The sequence below is a fragment of the Bos grunniens genome, chromosome 13 (genome assembly GCF_055505025.1).
Source record: "Bos grunniens cultivar Pamir isolate PY7600 chromosome 13, Bosgru_T2T1.0, whole genome shotgun sequence".
Lineage (NCBI taxonomy): Eukaryota > Metazoa > Chordata > Mammalia > Artiodactyla > Bovidae > Bos > Bos grunniens.
In genome coordinates this window covers 40,922,280-40,943,127 of record NC_141177.1, presented here as the reverse complement: position 1 = coordinate 40,943,127, position 20,848 = coordinate 40,922,280, and the positions used below count along the sequence as shown (strand labels likewise).

General features: G+C 52.4%; 2 protein-coding genes across 17 annotated transcripts in view; both read right to left on the bottom strand.

Moving 5' to 3' along the window:
- APMAP (adipocyte plasma membrane associated protein) overlaps nucleotides 1-12,494 on the bottom strand; it is a 30,378-nt gene extending 17,884 nt beyond the window's left edge. For all 5 annotated transcript variants that reach the window (XR_015138748.1, XM_086331183.1, XM_086331181.1 and 2 more), the window contains exons 1-2: nucleotides 12,352-12,494; nucleotides 4,446-4,562 (exon numbers count right to left, since the gene is read on the bottom strand). Coding sequence is in view for 1 of the 5 variants with exons in the window: in XM_086331181.1 (XP_086187307.1) it covers nucleotides 4,446-4,562; nucleotides 12,352-12,443 (209 nt within the window). In the remaining 4 variants the exon portion in view is untranslated. The remainder of the gene's footprint in view (nucleotides 1-4,445; nucleotides 4,563-12,351) is intronic.
- Nucleotides 12,495-17,936: 5,442 nt separating this feature from the next.
- ACSS1 (acyl-CoA synthetase short chain family member 1) overlaps nucleotides 17,937-20,848 on the bottom strand; it is a 44,998-nt gene continuing 42,086 nt past the window's right edge. For all 12 annotated transcript variants that reach the window (XR_015138745.1, XR_015138746.1, XR_015138747.1 and 9 more), the window contains 2 exons: nucleotides 20,672-20,790; nucleotides 17,937-19,409 (listed from right to left, as the gene is read on the bottom strand). Coding sequence is in view for 9 of the 12 variants with exons in the window: in XM_086331171.1 (XP_086187297.1) it covers nucleotides 19,230-19,409; nucleotides 20,672-20,790 (299 nt within the window). In the remaining 3 variants the exon portion in view is untranslated. The remainder of the gene's footprint in view (nucleotides 19,410-20,671; nucleotides 20,791-20,848) is intronic.

The window sequence follows — 20,848 nt, the reverse complement described above, 5'->3', positions numbered from 1 at the left end:
GGACCTACATGCATAATTCCCCATTCTTTGACAAAGGGCACACATTACAATAATATCCTTAGTTGCCAGAAGCACTAGTTAAAAGAAAAAACCTCCCAGGATATCAGGAAAGGTCACAGCACAGAAGAAAACTGAAGGCGTCAATGTGGCTGACGCAAAAACACTCTCCTGTCACCTGAGGCCCAGGGTGCCGGGCCTCCCCAACCCATCCAACAAACTTTACCCTCCAGCTCACAAAGCCTGGCATTTATTCTGCCACTGGCTGCCCGGCCATCCAGGCCCAACCGAGACAGAGAGCGCAGAGGACGTTTCACAGGGACGGCCTTGCTTCCTGCTCCATGGAGAGAACAGAAGACAGCTGGGCCTGGGGCCACCCCCCTGCGCCCACACAGGCGCAACCCCACTGTGGCCTGGACCCTCACCCCCGCCCCAGGCTCACGCAGAAGTGCCCAGGAGCTCTCCCGTCTCCTCCATCCACAGGCAAACACGCTGCTTCTCCCAAACCGTCAGCAACTGTTGCCACCCAGGGCCACGCCACCATCTTCCCTCCCCACTTCCTCCCTCATCCCCCAAGTCTGCTTGTGACCCAGCAGCCCACCTGCACTCTGTGAGACACAGATCAAGGGTGTCCACCCCTCAATACCTGCAAACGGGCCCTCTCCCCAGAGCCAAAGTCTCCCACGAACTCCTCACCCAACAGTCCAGCCACAGCCTCCCCTCGCACTGCTCTCCCAGCCGGTCACCAAGGGCCCTGGGCATCTCCCATTTTAAACCTGCTGCCTCCTCCCATCACCTCCTCAGTGAAGCCTGCTCTGACCACGTAATGCAACACGCAGCACTGTCCCCAGAAGCCCAGATCCCACACCACTGTGTTTGCATCGTCAACTCCTCACTCCTCTGTCAGCTGCCTGTGCCCCCAACTTGCTGGGTTCTCACTGACTTGCTGGGTTCTCACTACTGTATCCTGAACGCCGGCCCCCAGGAGGCTCCCAGGGAGGGAGGGAGCAGAGGAGGGGAGTTCCCACGTGTCACTCCTCCCCCCGCACCACACCCACCCCACCCACCCAGGAGGAGAACCAAGGGGAGGGTGGGGCTGGCGGTCTGGGAGCTCTCCATCCCCACCCCCTCCAAACAAAGCTCTTTACTTGCTGCCGCCCCTACTCAGGGCTCAGCACAACTCCCCTGGGACTAAACCTTCCCCTCCACCCTTGGCCCTGTCTCACAAATACAGCTTCCTAACTGCTCTTCAAAAGCACACTCGTGGTTCCACTAAAGAGCTTTATTTCCAGAGGGGGAGAGTAGGACTGGGACCTGCAACACACTTGGGTTCAAGCTCTGTGCAGGAAGGTCACACCTTCGGAGGGGCAGGGACGTGTGCAGACGACAATGGACAAGCACATGGAGCGGTGGGGCGGGGGGGGCGCTCCCCGAGTCCCAGCCTCCCCGCCATCCCCGTGGGCGCTGCCAGATTCCCTGCACTCAGGAAGGCCTCGAAGGGCTGCAGCATCAAACTAGTCAGGGTGGTGCACTGTCCCTGCCCCCAAGGGGAGATGGAAAAACACAGGAGAAAATGCAGCGGCCCGGAAGAAAGGCACCAGGGACGGCAGCACAGGCGCTCACTCCTGCTGACTCTCCTAAACTCAGTCACCACCTATGCTCAGTTTCCGGTTTTCTCCTGTTTCTCCCCATGGTTCTTTCTATCTGATTAGGGTCATTCTTTAATCTTTCTTCTGAAATCAAACTGATAAAAATGTCCCCACCAGCTGTGAGTATGTCTCACAAGCATGGGGCCAGGACATGGCCAGTGGCCTTGACTCAGCAGCGGTCACTGCGGCCTCCACTGCCCACTCTGGGGAAGGACTGGGTTTCCATCCAGAAAGGAACAGAAACATGAGTTTTCATGAAAAGACAGGACCGTTTCTGTCATATTTAAAACATATTTCAGTTACTGTAAAATTTAACATAAAAGACACAGTAGTGTTGTAGAGAAGAGATTTTGTGCCTGTGATTTATTTTTTTTGTTTGTTTTTATTTTTTTATTTTTTTTTACTTTACAATATTGTATTGGTTTTGCCATACATCAACATGAATCCGCCACGGGTGTACACATGTTCCTAATCCTGAACCCCCCTCTCTCCTCCCTCCCCATACCATCCCTCTGGGTCATTCCAGTGTACCAGCCCCAAGCTTCCTGTGTGCCTATGATTTTAAAAACCAACAGGGACAGTAACTCTTCTAGCAACTGAAAGCTATTACCGTTAACTGTCAAAAATTTGCATTTTATTAACAGGGTAAAACTGTAAAACTCAAAGATAATAAATAAAAAGCAGCAACAAAGTGCTATGGGTAGTCAGGGATGTGAGGGGCAAACAGAAATACACAGAAATAAAACTTGGGCAAGGCCCAGGAGACCTGTGGGGGAGGGAGCAGGATGGTGGCCCATGCCCCCGACCCTCAGGCAGGGAGACAGCCCGGGCTCCTCACAGATGCTCAGGAAACCTGTAGAGTGCCCCTCCCCCCGCCCCCATTCCAACTCTCTGGCTCCACAGGTGGACACTCCCCTGTGGTAAGGAGGGAATATCCACCAAGCGGATATTCCTGAGCCCACGTCATCCACGCCTGATGACACTGCTGTGATCCCACCTCTGGGAACCCATGTGTCCCAACAGATGCTGGGCAACACCCTCCAGGAATCAGGACATCACAGGTGTCATGTCCACCAGCCCCAGCTCTTCCTAACGAGGAAAAGAAGGCTGCTGTGCACAGCACGGTCTGGCCAAGCCTGGCGGCCTCCCTGGTGACTCTGCTCGCTAAAAGGCTGCCACCATCTGCATAACCAGCCACCTGGGAGGGTCTCCCCCAGTCCTGGGCCCTCCAGGTCTGTCTGTCCGCTGATTTCCTGGGTCTCCTGAAGGCAGAGCCCCCAGGCACCCCCTGAGCTGAGCCGCCAGCATGGAGCCGGCACCGCTCATCCCAGGCAGTGTCCGCCCCTTTCCTTGCTCTTTCTGCTCTGATCAGAGTTTCACAGAAGACCTTTTTGCTGTTGTTACCAGTACTATTCCCCAAACCTCAGTTCATTCCCGTTCTCACTGTCTGCGTCTTCTGCCTTCGTTCTGGCTTCGGGGGCCCACACCCCCAAAGCGGGAGCCAGTCATTCCCCAACTCTGAGCCCAGGAGAGACCCATCAGCCACACCGGTTTCTATGGGTTTCTCCTCACCAGGCACATCTACTCCACCGACAAGGCTCGTTCTGCACAGCCTCAAAGCCTTCCTGACCTGGCTCCTCTCCGGGCTGCCGGGACGTCACATTACCTTTCCCCTGAATTTCTTCACCACTCTTGGCACGATTAACGACCTCTACTGAGATCAAAGGTCTTGGGTCCCCTTAGAAGCCGTATGTCCACCTGCTCCCCACCACCTCACTCTCCATGGCCAGCTCTCCAGCCCAGGTTTCAACCCCCAGCTTTGGACACAAATCTCACTCCCACCTGGCACACTGGATTAGCAGAAAGGCCCAGGCAGTCTGCATTTGAGGCCAGTTTAGCCACCTCCTTCTACACAGTGAGGGGGGCTGGCAGGAGGGAGACCTTCAGAGAGAGGACGCCCAACACACTGCCCACTGTGAAGCCTCCACTCTCACTCAGAAAACAACACATCATTCAGTTACACCTGTTAGCTTCCCTCTATGCTGAGACAGGGTTCTTATCTGAACTTTTCAACTTTACATGAACTCACAGCAAACTTCAGGCAGCTTCACCACCCTGAGCAGCTCTGAGGGGAAACCAGACTGCACAGCCCTTGACGTCATGAACAATCACATCAAGAGGAGCCTGGCTCTGCGTGACTGTAACTACAAATGTGAATACCTTCACGAGACCTGAGGTGCACACTAGTTTTTCAAGTTATGATGGACTCCATTACCTACATATCCCCACTGATGAAGGGTAATTTAGGAAAAATAGAACAGTAATTATTATACAAGGTTTATTAAAAATCAACTACTACTGAAGTAAGTAAATCCTTACTTCAGGAAACATAGTTGTGACTGCCAAATAGCACTTATCAATAATTTTTAAAAAGCAGCTACTTAAAAAATTTAAACATGGCAACTTGAACTTAACCTTCGTTTGTGTGTCTGTGCTCTCAACACTTCAAATGAATTCAGGTTAATCACCTCTAACACTTAAGCTTCTCTTGTTTGGGATTTTTCTAGTTTTTAATGTTGGTTTGCACAGTTCTGTTTTTGAAAGAGTAGCATGCATAACACTGGGCACATGTTGTGTAACACCTGATTCAACACGGACCACAGGCACTAACGAGCTCACGCTCTCTCCTGCTCGGCATAACCCACCCTGCAGAGCAGGTTGATTTATTAGCCAAGAAGCTCTCAGCCCAATTTTGTCGAGCAGCGCCACCCACCCTGCCCGAGCTGCGCGGCTACTCACCTGAGAGGCTCCGGGTCTATAGGCGAGTCCAGCAGCACCAGGGCGCCAAGCAGGGGGATGGTGAGGAAGGCTGCCAGCATGAGGAAGGTGGCTCGGAATACTCTGCCGCTAAAGGAGCTGCCAGACACAAAGCACATGAAGGCATCCGCGGGGCTCAGACCGACTGGCTGCACCCTCAGCCCTCTGGGCAGGGGCAGCCCTCCCACCCGGCCTGCCCCTTTCGAGGGCACCACCTCCGTGGTGGTGACTAAAGGTCAGCACTGTTTGCTAGGATGGCAATCATGCCCTTGTTCTTTTTTTAATCTTCTGGGGTATGGAACACTCAACAGTTACCTCCCAGGTAGTCTGATGAGCGGTATCCTGGATCCTCCAGCAGATGCTAAAAGCCAGTAAACTCAAAGAACCAATGAGCACAAAGTGACAGAGGTGTGAGTGAAGCTGTGGGAAGGAGCCGCCCTCGTCTCCACCTCTGACCACCGAGGCTCAGAGCAGCAAGGATCAGAGACACATCCACAAAGGAAACAGAGGCAGAACATCCTGAAGGTCCAAACCCAACCATTTCCAGACACTGGAGAACCTGCAAAGCCACACCTCCAGACCACCCCTTCAAAAGCCATGGGGAGACCTGGCAGTGGCCTGGGACCTCAAGCAGAGTGTGTGGACAAATGACCACCGGGGCTGAAACACCCCCCAACAACCCTCACAAACGACCTCACTCACTCGTGGGCCAGGCAGCACGTGAAGCCTCCGGCTCAGAAATAAACTGCCGGGATCACTATTTGCCTGCATCAGGATGTTCAGATTCACTAACACCTGAAACCAAGAGTAACTTGCTGCTGCTGCTGCTGCTAAGTCGCTTCTGTCATGTCCGACTCTGTGCGACCCCATAGACGGCAGCCCACCAGGCTCCCCCGTCCCTGGGATTCTCCAGGCAAGAGTACTGGAGTGGGGTGCCATTGCCTTCTCCGAAGAGTAACTTAGAGCAAATTAAAATCCTGAGCTCCTAAAGTGGAAAATCTTTTTCTATCCAAAAAAGCTGACTTGAAAAAAGTTAGGACTCACACCTGACAAACTAAGGGCAATGTTTCATTTGCTTTTTGACAACAGTTTCAATTGAGAATGCAGAAATGTGTGGGCCGGGGGTGGGCAGTCCGCTGCCAGAAGGATGGGACCGAGGGTCACCACTAACACCTCCTGCCGAGGACAGGAGGAGATGCCTGGACCCGGAGCCCAGAGTCAGGTTTCAAACACGCTGCACAAGCTGACCATGTCTGCTCTCCTGGGGGATTCTGGGGTGAAGACAAACACCCAGTGTGGCCCCTGTGAGCCTGTGCTCAGCACCACGTGTCCCGCTTCACCCCAGAAGAAGCCCAAGGCAGCACTTCCTGTCGTGCCTTCCATCACTCAACAACACAGAAGTTTTCCACTCACCTACTAAGGGACACTTGTTGGGAGGGGAGATGAGAAGGGGTTACTTAATGGCAACAAGCAGTTTCATGGGACGAGGACAAGTTTTGAAACTAGACAAGAGTGGTGGTTGCCCAACAGTAAACATTGCTGAACCGTATGCACTCTAAGGAGGTTCCTTTTTCGTTATGTACCCCAACTCAAAAAGATGTCAACGGTGATGAGAATGTTCTTCACTTAGACTGTGGTGATTTGTCCCTTTAGCAAATCTCTCTATATAAGCTAAAAATCCCTGAACTGGACATTCTAAACTGGTGACTGATGATATGCGAATTACAGCTCCACAAAGATGTCCACAAAGTAAAAGTCAGTGACCGCCTGTCCAGAGGCTGGGACACACGCCACTCAGGACTTCCTTGGGTGCCTGATCTGTCAGTGCGATGACCACAGCCGGCGACTGCACAGGCAGAGGGTGTCTGCAAGGGCTTGGGGCAGGAATGACGTGGTCCTGTGGTTCCTTCAAAAGTAGAGTCCCAAAGGGCGGGCCACATGGCACTGCACAAACCGTCCCTTAGAGCCCACGAGGAAGGACGGCGTCCTGCCAAGGGGGCTCATGCAATCAGCCCGCGCCCACCCAGCAGAGAGTTGCAGCCCCTGGGGGAAGCTGCCTTGTGCAAACTCACCAACAAAAGTGGTGACACTGGCCAAAGTGTCCCTTTCCCTTGCCAAACACATTTCTACATAAAACAGGTCCTTCCTGTCTAACTTGGACTCTGTTCTAACTCTCCTTTTCTATGTGATAGTGTATATTTTAAAATCTGAATTTAGGAATGTGATTCGGAGCTTGTGGCAGCGTGCTTGAAGACCTGCTTGCCCCTTCCTACGACAGGGAAAATGAGAAGTCCAGCCTGGATAGAAAGTGACTGCTTGCAGCTAGAAAGGTGGCCGGAACTCCAGCAAAGCCTCGTGTCCACACACTCCAACCTGCCGGGCAGACTCAAGCCCCAGTTGTTCCTGATGTGCGGCTGGACACTGCTGACCTGATCCAACCCCTCTCCAGAGAAAGAAGTCCATCAGCACCCTGGCTGACCACCAGCCAGTTCCTACTGGAAAGCTCCGTACAGGGTCAGGTTTTAGAACCGGCAGCTTGGCCCCACGCTGTTTACTTCCTCACTGCAGGCTGAGACTCTAGCTCTGCAGGGCCATCAAACTCCAACTTTACATATCCAGTAACTTGACAAATGGCCCAAACACGGAAGTTTTTAGCCATTCGGAGCCTGCCTGCTTTATGTGCTTGGTGAAACCTCCCCAGACAGTGGCTCGGTTCAGTTCAGTCGCTCAGTCACGTCTGACTCTTTGTGACCCCATGGACTGCAGCACGCCAGGCCTCCCTGTTCATCACCAACTCCCGGGGTTTACTCAAACTCATGTCCATTGAGTCGGTGATGCCATCCAACCATCTCATCCTGTGTCATCCCCTTCTCTTCCTGCCTTCAATCTTTCCCAGCATCAGGGTCTTTTCAAATGAGTCAATTCTTCACATCAGGTGGCCAAAGTAGTGCAGTTTCAGCTTCAGCATCAGTCCTCCCAATGAATATTCAGGATTGATCTCCTTTAGGATGGGCTGGTTGGATCTCCTTGCAGTCCAAGGGACTCTCAAGAGTCTTCTCCAACACCACAATTCAAAAGCATCAATTCTTCGGCACTCAGCTTTCTTTATAGTCCAGCTCTCACATCCATACATGACTACTGGAAAAACCATAGCTTTGACTAGACGGACCTTTGTTGACAAAATAATGTCTGCTTTTTAATATGCTATCTAGATTGGTCATAACTTTTCTTCCAAGGAGCAAGCGTCTTTTAATTTCATGGCTGCAGTCACCATCTGCAGTGATTTTGGAGCCCCCAAAAATAAAGTCTGTCACTGTTTCCACTGTTTCCCCATCTATTTGCCATGAAGTGATGCGACCAGATGCCATGATCTTAGTTTTCTGAATGTTGAGTTTTAAGCCAACTTCTTCACTCTCCTCTTTCACTTTCATCAAGAGGCTCTTTAGTGCTTCTTCGCTTTCTGCCATAAGGGTGAAATCATCTGCATATCTGAGGTTATTGATATTTCTCCCGGGAATCTTGATTCCAGTTTGTGCTTCATCCAGACAGTGGCTACCATTCAATAAAACAGAGCCTCACCACTTCTACTGAATATTCATTGGAAGGACTGATGCAGTAGCTGAAACTCCAATACTTTGGCCACCTGATGGGAAGAACTAACTCCTTGGCAAAGACCCTTGGGAAAGGTTGAAGGCAGGAGGTGAAGGGGACGACAGAGGATGAGATGGTTGGATGGCATCATCAACTCGATGGACATGAGTTTGAACAAGCTCTGGGAGTCAGTGATGGACAGGGAAGCCTGGCGTGCTGCAGTCCATGGGGGTCGCAAAAAGTCAGACACGACTGAGTGACTGAACTGAACTGAACTCCACTCCTACCCCAACTCCTGCCCTTGGAGCTCTCTGACCCTCACCTTGACCCAGAAGCCCCTCTCGTCCCCTCCCCTATGAGACTCCCCCACACGCAAACCTGTCAGTGTCACCCACAAAGCTCAGGTGGCTCCTGCCACCTGACAGCCATATCAGTTTCCTTCATCAGCTTCAGCAACCCCCAAACCCGCTACATAACACAAACAAGGAAGTGAATTTTTAATTTTGGTTCATTTTAATTAATTTAGATTTAACTAGTTACATGCGGCCAAGTGACTGCCACATCAGACGGCATCCCCTGGGAGTCCACAAGCACTCCGTGACCACCTGCGCAAGTGCCGCAGGCAGCTCACCCCGAAAGCAGAGCAGTCAAGTGCCTGCCCTCCATGCAGCCTGGGGTGGGCAAGGCCAGACAAGCAGCAACCAGCACAGAGAGGAGCAGTGCCTCAGATTGGCAGAGGGTGGGGAGGGTTTGAAGCCCACGGACTCTGCACAGAGATTTCAGGAGAAGCAACTGGGCAGAGCCACGCAACCGAGGAAACAGGACTCAACGAGCTCCAGGCACAGGTGAGAGCCACACGACCCTGGGCACTGAGTCTGTAACTGGCAGGTGCACAGCTCCTGGAGGTGAGGTCAGAGAGCTCCTGACCCAGGCTCTGGGAGCACGATTATTGTAGCCCAAGGTTCATAAACTTTTTTGGCCGGCCCATCTCACTGCTGGCTCCTGTGAACTCAGAGTCAACTATAGTTCTGCGTCTGCTCTGTAACTGCCCGACCACACACTGCACTGTGCTCCATTGCGAAGTCGTGTCTGACTCTATGCAACCTCAGGGACTGTAGCCCGCCAGGCCCCTCTATCCACAGGATTCTCCAGGCAAGAATATTGGAGTGGGTTGCCATTTCCTCCTCCAGGGGAATCTTCCCAACACAAGGCTCGAGCCCGCGTCTCCTGCCTGCGTCTCCTACACTAGCTGGTGGATTATTCTTCACCACTTGAGCCACATGGGAAGCCCTGCACACCTGCACTATGTCCACTCATCTGAAGGACCCTTCATTTATCCAAACCATCTTCACCAACAAAGTGCTGCACAGGCCCATCCTACTCTCTTCAGTCTGTGCTGACACACCCCGGAAGGCCAGCCCCCTCCCTCCCAGGTGCCATCCGGGAGGTCAGCTTGCTTGCCCCAACCCCTACACCTGGAAGCCATCTCTACACCTGCACCCTCAGAGCCATGCCTGGGATGCACAGAATCTGACAACTACCAACGGCTCAGTCACAACTTACAAAATCCTGTTAAATGGGATTTACTGGGGCAAAATGTGGCGAAGGGTGTCCCCTAATAGCTTCTGCACACAAGACATCAAGGCCTCGAGGAACAAACTGAAGTCCCCACCCACACGCTCCATGAGATCAACACAGACCTGTGATTTCAAGCCCAAATCCACGAGAGACCGGAACCCTGGGTGCTGAGGTGATCCCTGGAACCTGAGACTCACGCACAATGGCCCAGTCCTTTCAAGTGACCACGCCCTGCATTGGTTCACTTTCCAGTCCTTTAAACCAGGGCTCCGAGACTGCAGGCATTGTTTTAGCACTGACACCAAATTGAAAACATGGTAAAAGAGCAATTTGAAAATACACACCCAGGGGAAGGGCTGAGAAAACTGTGGAATCCTGGCTCCCCACAACCTCATGAATTACAACAGCCCCAGCTGTCTCTCCCCACTGCCTCCCTTATGCTTCAGTCTTAAAAAGGAAAATGGACCTACGAGAGATTTTTAATTAGTCTGAAACCCTTTGGAAGCTTATTGAAAAAGAAGCTGGTAACTTTTCAACTCTTCACTCCTAAACAAGTACACATGGACATTAAACAGTTGTTCTCGCCTCTCAGACAGAACTATGTTCCCAAAGGGAAGGAATCCTTTCTGGGTTACAATCACTCTGTCAATAAACTTCTTAAACCTGTGGGGAAACTGATGCCAAATGACAATCATTAGAAACCTGGACTGGGGACTTCCCTGGTGGTCCAGTGGTTAACACTCTGCAATTCCACTTCAGGGGGCACAGGTTCAATCCCTGGACAAGGAACTAAGATCCTGCATGCCACGGCCAAAAAAAGATTACTGTTTAGATGCAGACACTCAACAACTTTGAAGTAGAACATTATCTCCAAAGCCTGATTTTAAAAATACACTTCCCATTGTCCAGAAGCCAATTCTGTCCTTCATTTGTGTTCCTGTCTCTTGCGACTCCATTCCTCTGTAACTTTACAAAAACCATGTCACTCACAAAGACTTCAATGGCCTCACCAGTAAAACAGAGCTAATGCCACCACTCATGCCAGAAGCCAGGAGACTGGGCAAGGTATCATTCAGTGTCCCATCCACTAAAATCTATTGTCCTACTTCTGTAAACTGAAGCAAATTTCCTGCTTCTGTAAATTGCCCTTTCTTTATTCTAAAGTTCAGCACATCTAAAGTTTACTATATAGCCATCACATTTCTATTTCCTTCAGATTCCTTTCCTTCACTCATTATACATAATACTTTCTTGTCTTAGATTGAACCCTCAAATTTTAAGGTAATCAAGATGACAATCAGATGAACTACTAGAAACCACTACAAAAGAAATGAAAACTAGAAAACTGAATGATAAAAATAAGAAAAAGCTAAAGAATCACAATATACACATAAGAAGGAAGGTGGGTGACAGGAAACAGACTTACAAAGACCCAGAAGAGGATCAAAGTAGAGAAGGGGAAACACAGGAAAGCCAAGAAAATGTCTTAAATCAACAGAGAGCAAAAGGCACCCAGGGGAAGACTAGCAACAGGTGAGGACTTTGGAACACAAAGTAACCCTGCCATTAAGGAGGAAATCCCAGAGAAACTGAAAAACAATTAACTCTGCCCCCTGCCCTGGGGCCTACAGGGCCCAGCTAAGAGTTGGGCCCATCCAACTACTGCCCTTGGGTGCTCAATGCCCTGTGCCTCATAGCAGACCCAGGCCGGCTGCCCACCGGTCTCCTGGGCACAAGTGTGCGGCAACGAGTGGGCACGGTTGCACAGCACTGCTAGTACCAGCCTGTCTGCTCTGAAGGCTCCTAAGTCATCAGCAGATGATCTCACAACATCCAGAGTCAAAAGGGTGACCGACTTGTCGTGGTCTGCCTGCGGTCAGCATTCAAAGTCCCACACCCTAGAATCCAGAGCAAAGCAGAATGGCCGGTCACCCCACAAAGAGGAGTGTATTCCCAACCTTTCCACTGGTCCCAGGACTCTTGCTAGTGAAAAAGTCTTCTCCGAAAATCGTGGATTTTTAGAGACCAAACACTCCTTCCTTTCATTAGCATCAGGGAATAAATTCAGTCTCTCTCAGCAAAAACTGTGCTGCATTCAGTATGTACCACACCCAATGGCACGGCAAAAAATATCCCAATATTACCATCAACATATAAGTCAATCAGTTCCAAACTTTGAACCTGGGTCTATGTGGGGCCTCTTAGTTCTTAAAAACCTAAAGTTATGCCCCTCGGGGCACAAAGTTAAGAGGAGAATTTTCAGAACTTTAAAGGCTTATGCTTCAGTTTCTAGCTAACAAAGCAATGTATATTTACACTCGGGCAGGTTAGAAGAAGCGAAGTTGGGAGAAGATCTGATATACCCTTTATCAGGCACCAACGTCGCCGGAGCCCTATGCATGTCCGTCCCTACCGGGAAAACGTGCAAGGCTGGACCCTCACAGAAACTGCCCAACGACGTCCCTTCTGCTTCCCGCTCTTTCCGAGAAGGGCAGGTGCGGAAGCGGCTCCGCGGACGCCCCTGCGGCAAAGTGCCGCAGGGCCGAGGCCGGGGGGCTCTGGGGCCGGGCAATGACGCAGCGGCGGGGCCGAAGGGCCTCAGGTGCACCGCGCGGCGAGAGCCCGCTTCCACCCGCGAAGCAAGGCTGCCGAGGACTAAATGAGGCGCCAGCTGCTGTCGCCGCCTTGGGGGCACAGCCCCGCTCCAGGCCAGGCCTACCTGCCGCCCTTGGCCTCCGGTGTCCGGTTGTCGTCCGTGACCACCTGCGGCCGCAGGGGCCGGCGCTGCCGCAGCCCGTCAGCCTCGGTCATGGTTCTGAGGCGCCGGTCAGCTCCCCGCTCTGACCACCTGCCGCCCGGCGCGCGGAAGTGACGACCGAGACTCCTCCTCCGCGCTCGGGCGCGCGCGGGACACACGTAGGGCCCGCCCCTTCCGGCCTCCCGGGAGGTGGTAGCTGCGAGATTCTTTCGCGCGAGTCCTAACCACCGCGCCATCCCAGAGGCGGTGGCGGCTTCCGGGGTCCGGACTGCCGCGTCTTCGCCCCCGGCGGCCCCGGCCCCTCACGTGCGATCTGACCGTGAGGCGGGCCCCACGGGTGGCGGGCGGGACGCGGCCCCCCACCGGAATCCCGGGGCCGTTTCCGAACTGGCGGGGTTGAGGGAAAGACGCGCTGGAAAAGGGAGGCTGGTCGTGTCCGTCTTTGTGACGGCCACAGCGACGGTGGGCAGTTTATAAGCGTGTCGCCGGGTCTGTTACCGGCGCCTCTAGCCGGTAGTCGCCTCTAGCCGGTAGTCAGACACTTGGAGGTGTTGAGGAGCAGTTGCGCCGAAGGGAACCAGCGGGCTCGTGGGGGCGTTTGGCAAATGAAGGAGCGAAAGATGGACGGGATGGGAAAGACAATGGGACGGGGCTTTTCCGGCAGAGGAAACCGGGTCCTTTTACTGTGCAGCGTCTCCAGAAAAGACCGCTCAGAATGAAGCCCTGAGAATCGCTTTCCTTGCTGCTCCACAAGGCAGTCCCCAGGCCAGTGCGCTCCCCGGGCCTTTCTGGGTGCTGGGGAGTTGCGGGGGGCGGGAGGCGGGCGTTAGACACCCCCCCCCACTCGACTGCCCCCGAGAAAAATCTGCAAGACCCAGGGTGAGGAGATGAAGCGTTCTTGGTGAATCGAGGTCTGCAGGGTTCCAGGTTATATAATTAACACCTGGGCAACATCTTCCTCTGCTGATGCACCAGGACGGCCACTGCCCCAGGGATGGGTTTTAACAGCTACAGGATGAGCCCCTTCCTGCCTGTATGGAGCATCCTTCCCGGCCTGAATCCTGTGTTTCACACACTCAGGATTGCTTGCTGTCTCTAATTCTGTGCCTCCCTTCCTTGGTCCCTAGTATTTTTTGTCTCTCTGATACCGCTTTCCTTCACCTCCACTTGGCCAAAACCATTTTTGTCTCACGGCCCATGTCATTTGCTGAAAATCCTTCCCCTAATTTTACAAGCAGGACACCTTTGTGTCTAAGGCACTCTCAATGGAGTTTTTTGTATTCCACGCCAACTGGAAACAGGAATATGGCTGTACAAGAAAATAATAAAAACTTAGGTTTATTGAACTTGCTTCAGCAAAGAAATGCATCAGAGGACACATGAGTCTCCTCCGGACAGCAGCGTAATGGAATGGTCTCCAAGGGGTCTGGGCTGGAGTTAACCATAGATGGTCTTGGCAAGGATGGGTCAGAGTTTGTAACCAGAAGAGTCACTGGAGGGGTCAGTGGTTTTGGTGCTCTGCACAAGCGGAGCCGCATGTTGCATGCCACAGTTTAGTCCTGTTTTTCTGTTTAAGTGTCGTAAGAAAACTAAATTAGCACTAACCTTTTAAGTTAGTGCTAGTTGTGGTTTCTTCTCAGAACCCCCCATACCCTCCAGGATAGCTGCTATCCTGTTCCTGGAAGGGGGGATGGGGCCACCTGGTTGGTTAGATCAGGTTCCTCAACCTCTGCACTATTGACAATTTGGGCCAGATAATTCTTTGGAGAGAAGAGAGGGAGGAGCTGACCTGCACATTGTAGGGCGTTGAGCAGCACCCCACCTACTCATGGCTGCACCCTGAGCCTGGGGCTGAGGCCCACTTCCAGCGGTGCTGCCTTCCCAGTTGCTTGCTCTTAAGTCATTTGGGCCAGGAGGACTGTCCCAGCGGCTAGATGCCACAGTCAGTCTCGAGGCCTTCAGTGTCAGCAGCTGGACCCAAAAGCATAACATGAGGGTGAAAATAAACACGTTTGCCAGGCAGCAGTGACAAATGCCCTGCGGGTTGCTGTGACTGCAGTGCCACCACTCCTTAAGACTGGAGTTCTTAACTTTAGCTGCACATTAAATCATCCGGGAATCAGAAATATACTGATGCAAGAGACATAGAGGTGGCAGGTGCAGTGCCCGGGTTGGGAACTTCCTTGGAGGAGGGCATGGCAACCCACTCCAGTATTCTTGCCTGGAGAATCCCATGGACAGAGGAGCCTGGGGGGCTACAGTCCATGGGGTCACAAAGAGTGAGACACGACTGCAGCGACTTAGCACGCACGCACACATACTTAACATTGTACTGGGAGGGAATAAACAATACAAAGTAGCATGTAAACAACCTCAGTAACTCATAGGAAATGCTTGAGTGAAATGGATGTTGGAATTCAGAACCTTTCACATGTAAGGAACATTATGCATGACTTTCTATTCCTGTGATGGCAGATTAGGTGATAGACTCACACCCACAGTGAGGACAACGATGAACTCACCACTAAGCCCAGTATGGTGATCAAGATCCAGGAATGACAGAGGCCTGGGAAGATGAGCCCAGGGCTGGCAGCCACTTTTTCCCCAGGTGCATTCACAGGTCTAGAGGAGATTGAGAGGCCAGCCAGTTCAGAGACCCAGGTGTAGTACTCCTGAGTCCTAGAAGGTCAGCAATGGTTGCCATGGCACTCATTTGCCTGCCTTCCTGTTTCACACCCTATCCCTCACACTTGTTCCTGGAATCACATTCCTAAGTAAGTCACATACAAGCCTTTATCGCAGTTCCTTCAGGGCAGGTGAGACCAAGGCAGGGAGAAATGAGAATGAGAAATTGCAACGTGAGACGTCTGTGTTCTCAGAAAAGAGAGAATAACAAAAATTATATTTAAAGATACAATAAATGACTGAGATATTTCTAAAACTGGTTCAGGTGGACATCAATCCACAGACTCAAGAAGTTCTGTGGAGCCCAAGCAGGATAAATAAGTTTTATTTGTGAAATGAATTACTGTGAAACGAAAGACAACTGGTGTTCACAAACCAGAAAGGATTGCTTGGTTTCACCCTGTTATGCAGCAGAATTCCCAAACAATGATGAAGGAAAAACCTCCTTAACTTGGGTTAGAGGTCAGCACCCTGCCTCCTCCCACCAAAGTCACTGCCTCCCAGAAGGCTTATTGTGGGCCTGCACCTGCCTCGGCTCTCCCCATCCCAGATAGCATTTCAAAGGCCAACAAGATGCCTTCAAAATTATAAAATAAAAGTTAAATATTGATGCTCCCCTAAGTTCTCTCAGGAGGGTTCTGAGCATGGAGGTCAAGGATGGAGTCAGACAGGCTCCATCCAAACCCAACTCCACCACCTTCCCACCTCCTCTGCCAATGGGGACAAGTGTCTATTCAGGAGGCGCCGTGAGGGTGAATTGGGCTGAGTCGAGCACCTGGCAGGGCCTCCTTCAGCAGCAGAAGTGGTTTTGTTGTTTTTGTTTTAACTCACATATTTATTTTTGGTCGTGCTGGGTCTTCACTGCTACTCTCTGGCTTTCTCTAGTTGCAGCAAGATGGGGCTACTCTTGGTTGGGGTGCGCTGGCCTCTCTTGCAGAGCATGGGCTCTCGGTGCTCACGCGTCACTAGGTGTGTGCAGTTGTGGCGTGTGGGCTTAGTTGCTCCACAGCATATGGAATCTTCCTGGGCCAGGGATCAAACCCAAGTCCTCTGCAATGGCAGGCCAAGTCTCTTAACCACTGGACCACCAGGCAAGCCCCATGGAAGCATTTCCGTAATGACATGGGGTATCTTGAGGGCTGGAGGTGAGGGTGAGTCAGTCTGGGAGGACTTGAATTAATTGCACTAGAGTCAGGCTGAGGCAGTGGAGTGAGAATTGACACTACCACTCCTGCTCCGCAAGTGCAGCGACTGTGGGTGACCCGGGACCAGCATATGTGTCCTGGTGTGCCTGTGTCACCTCGGGATGTGCTGTGCCGTCACAGCACAGTGGTCTTTCTGTCCCTTCTGGTCCCTGCTCTGCTTCCACACCATCAGTCATCCATCTCCGCTCTGCTGTCTGCTGTTGGTGGCTCCAAGTCGGGTCTTAGGCAGGACAGTGTGCCGCACTCCGTCCCAGGCAGGCTCTGCTGGAGCTCTCTCCAAGTTCTCTTAGAGGCCAGATGCATCACACAGCCAAAGACTGTGATGCCAGTGTTGCCGAAACTTGGCCTATTTCCCAGAGCCAAGTAGAAACTCGGAGTCTGAGTTTTGGGTGAAATAGGAAAGAGTAGCTTTATTGCTTTGCCAGGCAAAGGGGGGCAGAGTAGGCTAATGCCTTCAAGACCAGGTGACCCCCCCTGGAGGGAGTACGGAGGTGTTATAGTGTTTAGAGGGCAGGATCAGCTCATGGAGTTAGGTTGGTTGGCATCAAGGTGGAGTTTCAAGTATCAGCCTTCTGGTTTCAACCAGTCTAGGGTCTGTGTTCTTGGGATCAGCAGTTTTCATGCAGAAGGGATCTACTGCCTGTAAAAACAACTTAGGAATGTGTGTCAGACGTTTATCCATATCTTTCAAGGAACTGAGAGTTCAGTTCTGCCGTCACAGCCCAAGAGCTATTCTTTGCTTCTACATCTTCACATTTCCCAATCATTAACTCTTGAATCAGCCTTTTACTTCAAAAGATAAGGACACAGAGGCTTGTACGTGGTTTCCCTGGGAATGATGGTCACAAGCCCCCAGGAGACCGAAATCAGGGTGGCTTTACCAGAAGGGGACGCTGGGCAACTGGACTTGTTAAAAGTTGGCCTGTAACCCTCTCCCACTGCCCTGCCTGGGGCCAGACTGCTGTGGCTGGGACTTCCCAGGCAGCCAGAGGTAGATCCTGGTCTTTCCCTGGTGAGCCGCCTTCATAAATTCAGCATCCTCCCAGCCTCCTCCCCACGCCCGGGGGCTCCGGAGGGACACTGTCCCTGGGCCACCGGGCTCCAGCTCTGAGAAGCATTTCTCATCCCCACCTCTCAGGGCGCCCGTTCAATGTGTCTTTCTCTGAAGCCTGCCTCTCATCCACCGAAGGAAACAACTCTTGTCCATCTCTGGGCGGCAGAGGGCGGGGTGGGGTGGGGGTGCTGCCTGGGTGGGCTTCTGCCCCCTCTAGCTCTGTGCTCTAGATCAGCCCCCACAGCTGACAAGGGATTTGTGTCATCCAGCCTGGTAGCTCCCAGCCACGTGGCACCTGAGCATTATTGGCTGGTGCCACCAAGAAACTACATTTTTAGTTGTTTTTTTTTTAACATATCTAACTAGACATGTGTAACTAGTGATTGGCCAGCACCGTGGTCTAGAGACACATCAAGTTAGCCAGATAACAGCCTAAGATAGGTGAGGTTCCTGGAGTTGTACTTCCTCCAGGAAGACAGTGAATTTTTTAAGTTTTCTTTTTTGAGTGAATGGGTCTCTTCCAGTTTTGTTCCAAGGATTATATTCAGCAACCAAGAATAACAGTTTATTTTTTTAATCAGAAAACATCACCACAAAAAGAAGAGAATGAACAAAATAAAGCTTTATTTGAACGGCCCTGCAGATCATTTTGAGGCCCTGGTCACTGTCCCAGTTTATAGCGAAGTCATTTCCTAAGTAGTGCCCTGACTATAATGAACCAAGTCCAGTGAAACGCCACAGATGCAGGTGTGTGGTTTTGTTAGAGCCATGTGCTATAGCCGAGGCCACCCATCCTCACCTGGCCACCCAGCATGGCCACAGCAGATGTTAAGCAACCCAATGCCCTGTGAACACCTGTACATCTGCAGGGCACCGCCCACTGTGGGGCACAGGGCCGGGTGGGGGCAGCCCTCCCTGTTCTCCGGGACCCAGCTCAGCAGGCCATCCTCCCCTTGATCCACAAGTGGGCCCTCATGTACTTGGCTATAAATAGACCCTTTGCAGCCTAGCAGTCCACATCATTTTGTTAAGTCCAGAGGACTCAAGGCACATTGGCAAAGGGAAAGACTGGCTCAGAGCAGGGAGGTAGGGCGGTTTGCAGGGACCCAGTTTCAGTTGCATTAGTGAGTCCCCAGCTTCCCTGAAGAGCCCCAAGAGTGGAGCACACCAACTGGCAGCTAAGAGGGTCCCAGGCCAGGGGAGGGTAATCATCCCAGACCACAGCCTGCACACACACACACGACCAGAACTCATCCCCACAGGTGCTTCTAGCAGCTAGGTTTCATCACACACAAACCAAGAGAAGTGGAAACACACCAAAAATAGATGCTGTGGGCTTGAGAGGTTTCAAGATAGCTGTGTTAAGACAGAGGCACAAACATTTCCAACTTAAATTTCCAACAAGCCAAACAGTAACCCAAAGTGCACCCTCCAGCCCGCCACACTTCCCCACGAGCGGAGGCAAAAAAGGAGCTTTTCATAACTGTTAAGAAGAGTGTGTACAAGTACAGCACACACTGCACGTGTGTGGGCACCATGTTTCTTCTAAAATATAAAAGTATAAAAATAAAATCTTCACCTTTTGTTTCTAGAAACATCTGGAGGAAACATGACTGCTGTTTGCTCCCAGTCCACCTGAGCAGACACAGGGGCTCCACCTTCCTGTGCTGTCAAGGGGACAGGGGGATGGACTTTTCACCAGGAAACCAGATTCGGGACAAGCGGGAGGAAGCTCGCCCTGGGTGAGGACCTGTCGTGGGTCCCCAGGAGGGGAGGCGGGGACTTCAGGCTTCTCGAGGAGGGCAGCCTGGGTTCTGCTGGGGTGTCTAGGAACAAGCCGACTCGGGAGCTGTGCTCTAGGAGCACGCATTAGGGGCCTGGTCTCAGCAGAGCCATCACTTGGCACCTCCCCGCTTGTCTTTGTACTCCTGGTAAGCACTCAGGATCTCCGTGATGACGCCAGGGTCCTCCAGGGTGGTGGTGTCCCCCAGGTCCTGAGCTCGGCCCATGACAATCTTCCTCAGGAGCCTCCGCATGACTTTTCCAGACCGAGTTTTTGGAAGACGCTTCACTACCTGGCAGGGAAGGTGCAGCATTAGCCTTTAGGTGGTGCTCAGACTCCCAGCCAGTGTCCAGCTGTACTGAGATGAGGGTGTCCTGGAGGAAGACACCCCTCCCCGAGGACCCAATAGGAATGGCTGAGGTTCAGCCCCCCCATACAGAGAGTGGCAGGGCTGTGGCCTCCGGTTTTATTCTCCAAGTGTGCATCCTAAGTCACTTTAGTCGTGTTTGACTCTTTGCGACCCCATGGACTACAGCCCGCCAGGCTCCTCTGTCCATGGGATGCTCCAGGCAAGAATACTGGAGTGGGTTGCTGTGCCCTCCTCCAGGGGATCTTCCCAACTCAGGAATCGAACCCGCATCTGTTACATCTCCTGCATTGGCACGTGGGTTCTTTATCACTAGCTCTACCTGGGAAGCCCTTGTTCTCCTCCATCTGGACCTAAAGCTGAAACCATCCACTGCCAGGGGGTTAGCTGAATCTTCACCGTGGAGGCTCTACCCATACCTGGTGGACCTCACTGCCGACACCCATTCCTCCCGCCAGTTAAGCTGGGAGGGCTCTCGGGTGACAGTAGAACCAGGTGTTCGAGGGGCACCTTGTCTCCTCCCCTGGCTGGGACCATAATTGGCTTTTCTAACATAAGATGTAGGAGCTGCTTGAGAGGAAAATGTCATCTTGCTCAGTGTTTGAAATTTAGCATTTGACATTATCCAACCACAGGCATTCAATGTCAAGGCAATACATGAAGGGCAATACATGAAGGGCCTATAACAGTGGCCGGTCCTTAGAAAGAAACTTGTTCATCGACAGGGAGTCAAGGTGAAGCTCTGGTCACCAGGCCCACAGTGTGACTCATATGGCACCAAGTGAGGCTGGGCCCTCCTGCCTCGGAGGCCTAACTCCCAGCTAAAGAAGGCCGTGGGCTGGTATTGAAAGGATTGAAAAGCCAGCGGGGCTGAGAAGATGGCCCAGTCCTCCCCAAAAACCCACCCCAGCAAAGGCTCCCAGGCAGACTCTGGTGGCATCTCCCCACCAGCCCAGGGACATCTGGTCCGGACCGAGGCCCCTCTATTTACAATGCCTGACCCTCTGCAGCCCAGCCAGGCCTAAGTGCCCGGGCGCTGTCCACGGTGATACTGTATCTCCTCCCCCACTCTGAGGATGCAGCAGCCACCCCCTCGCCCACCTCCTGCTGCCACCCTCTCAATGGTAGCAAGCAGAAAGGAGGCTGAAAAGCAGCAGCCCAGTGGCCCCTGGGGGGCGTCCACTCACCAGGACCTGATCGGGCACTGCGTACTTGGCGATCTTGTCGGCCACCACTGACCGGAGCTCCTTCACCACCACGTCCACATCACCCACATCATCTTTCAACACAACGAAGGCGAAGGCAGCTGGAAGGAGAGCAGAGGTTCAGACCACGAACCACCTTCCGGGGCAGCGTGTTTCACA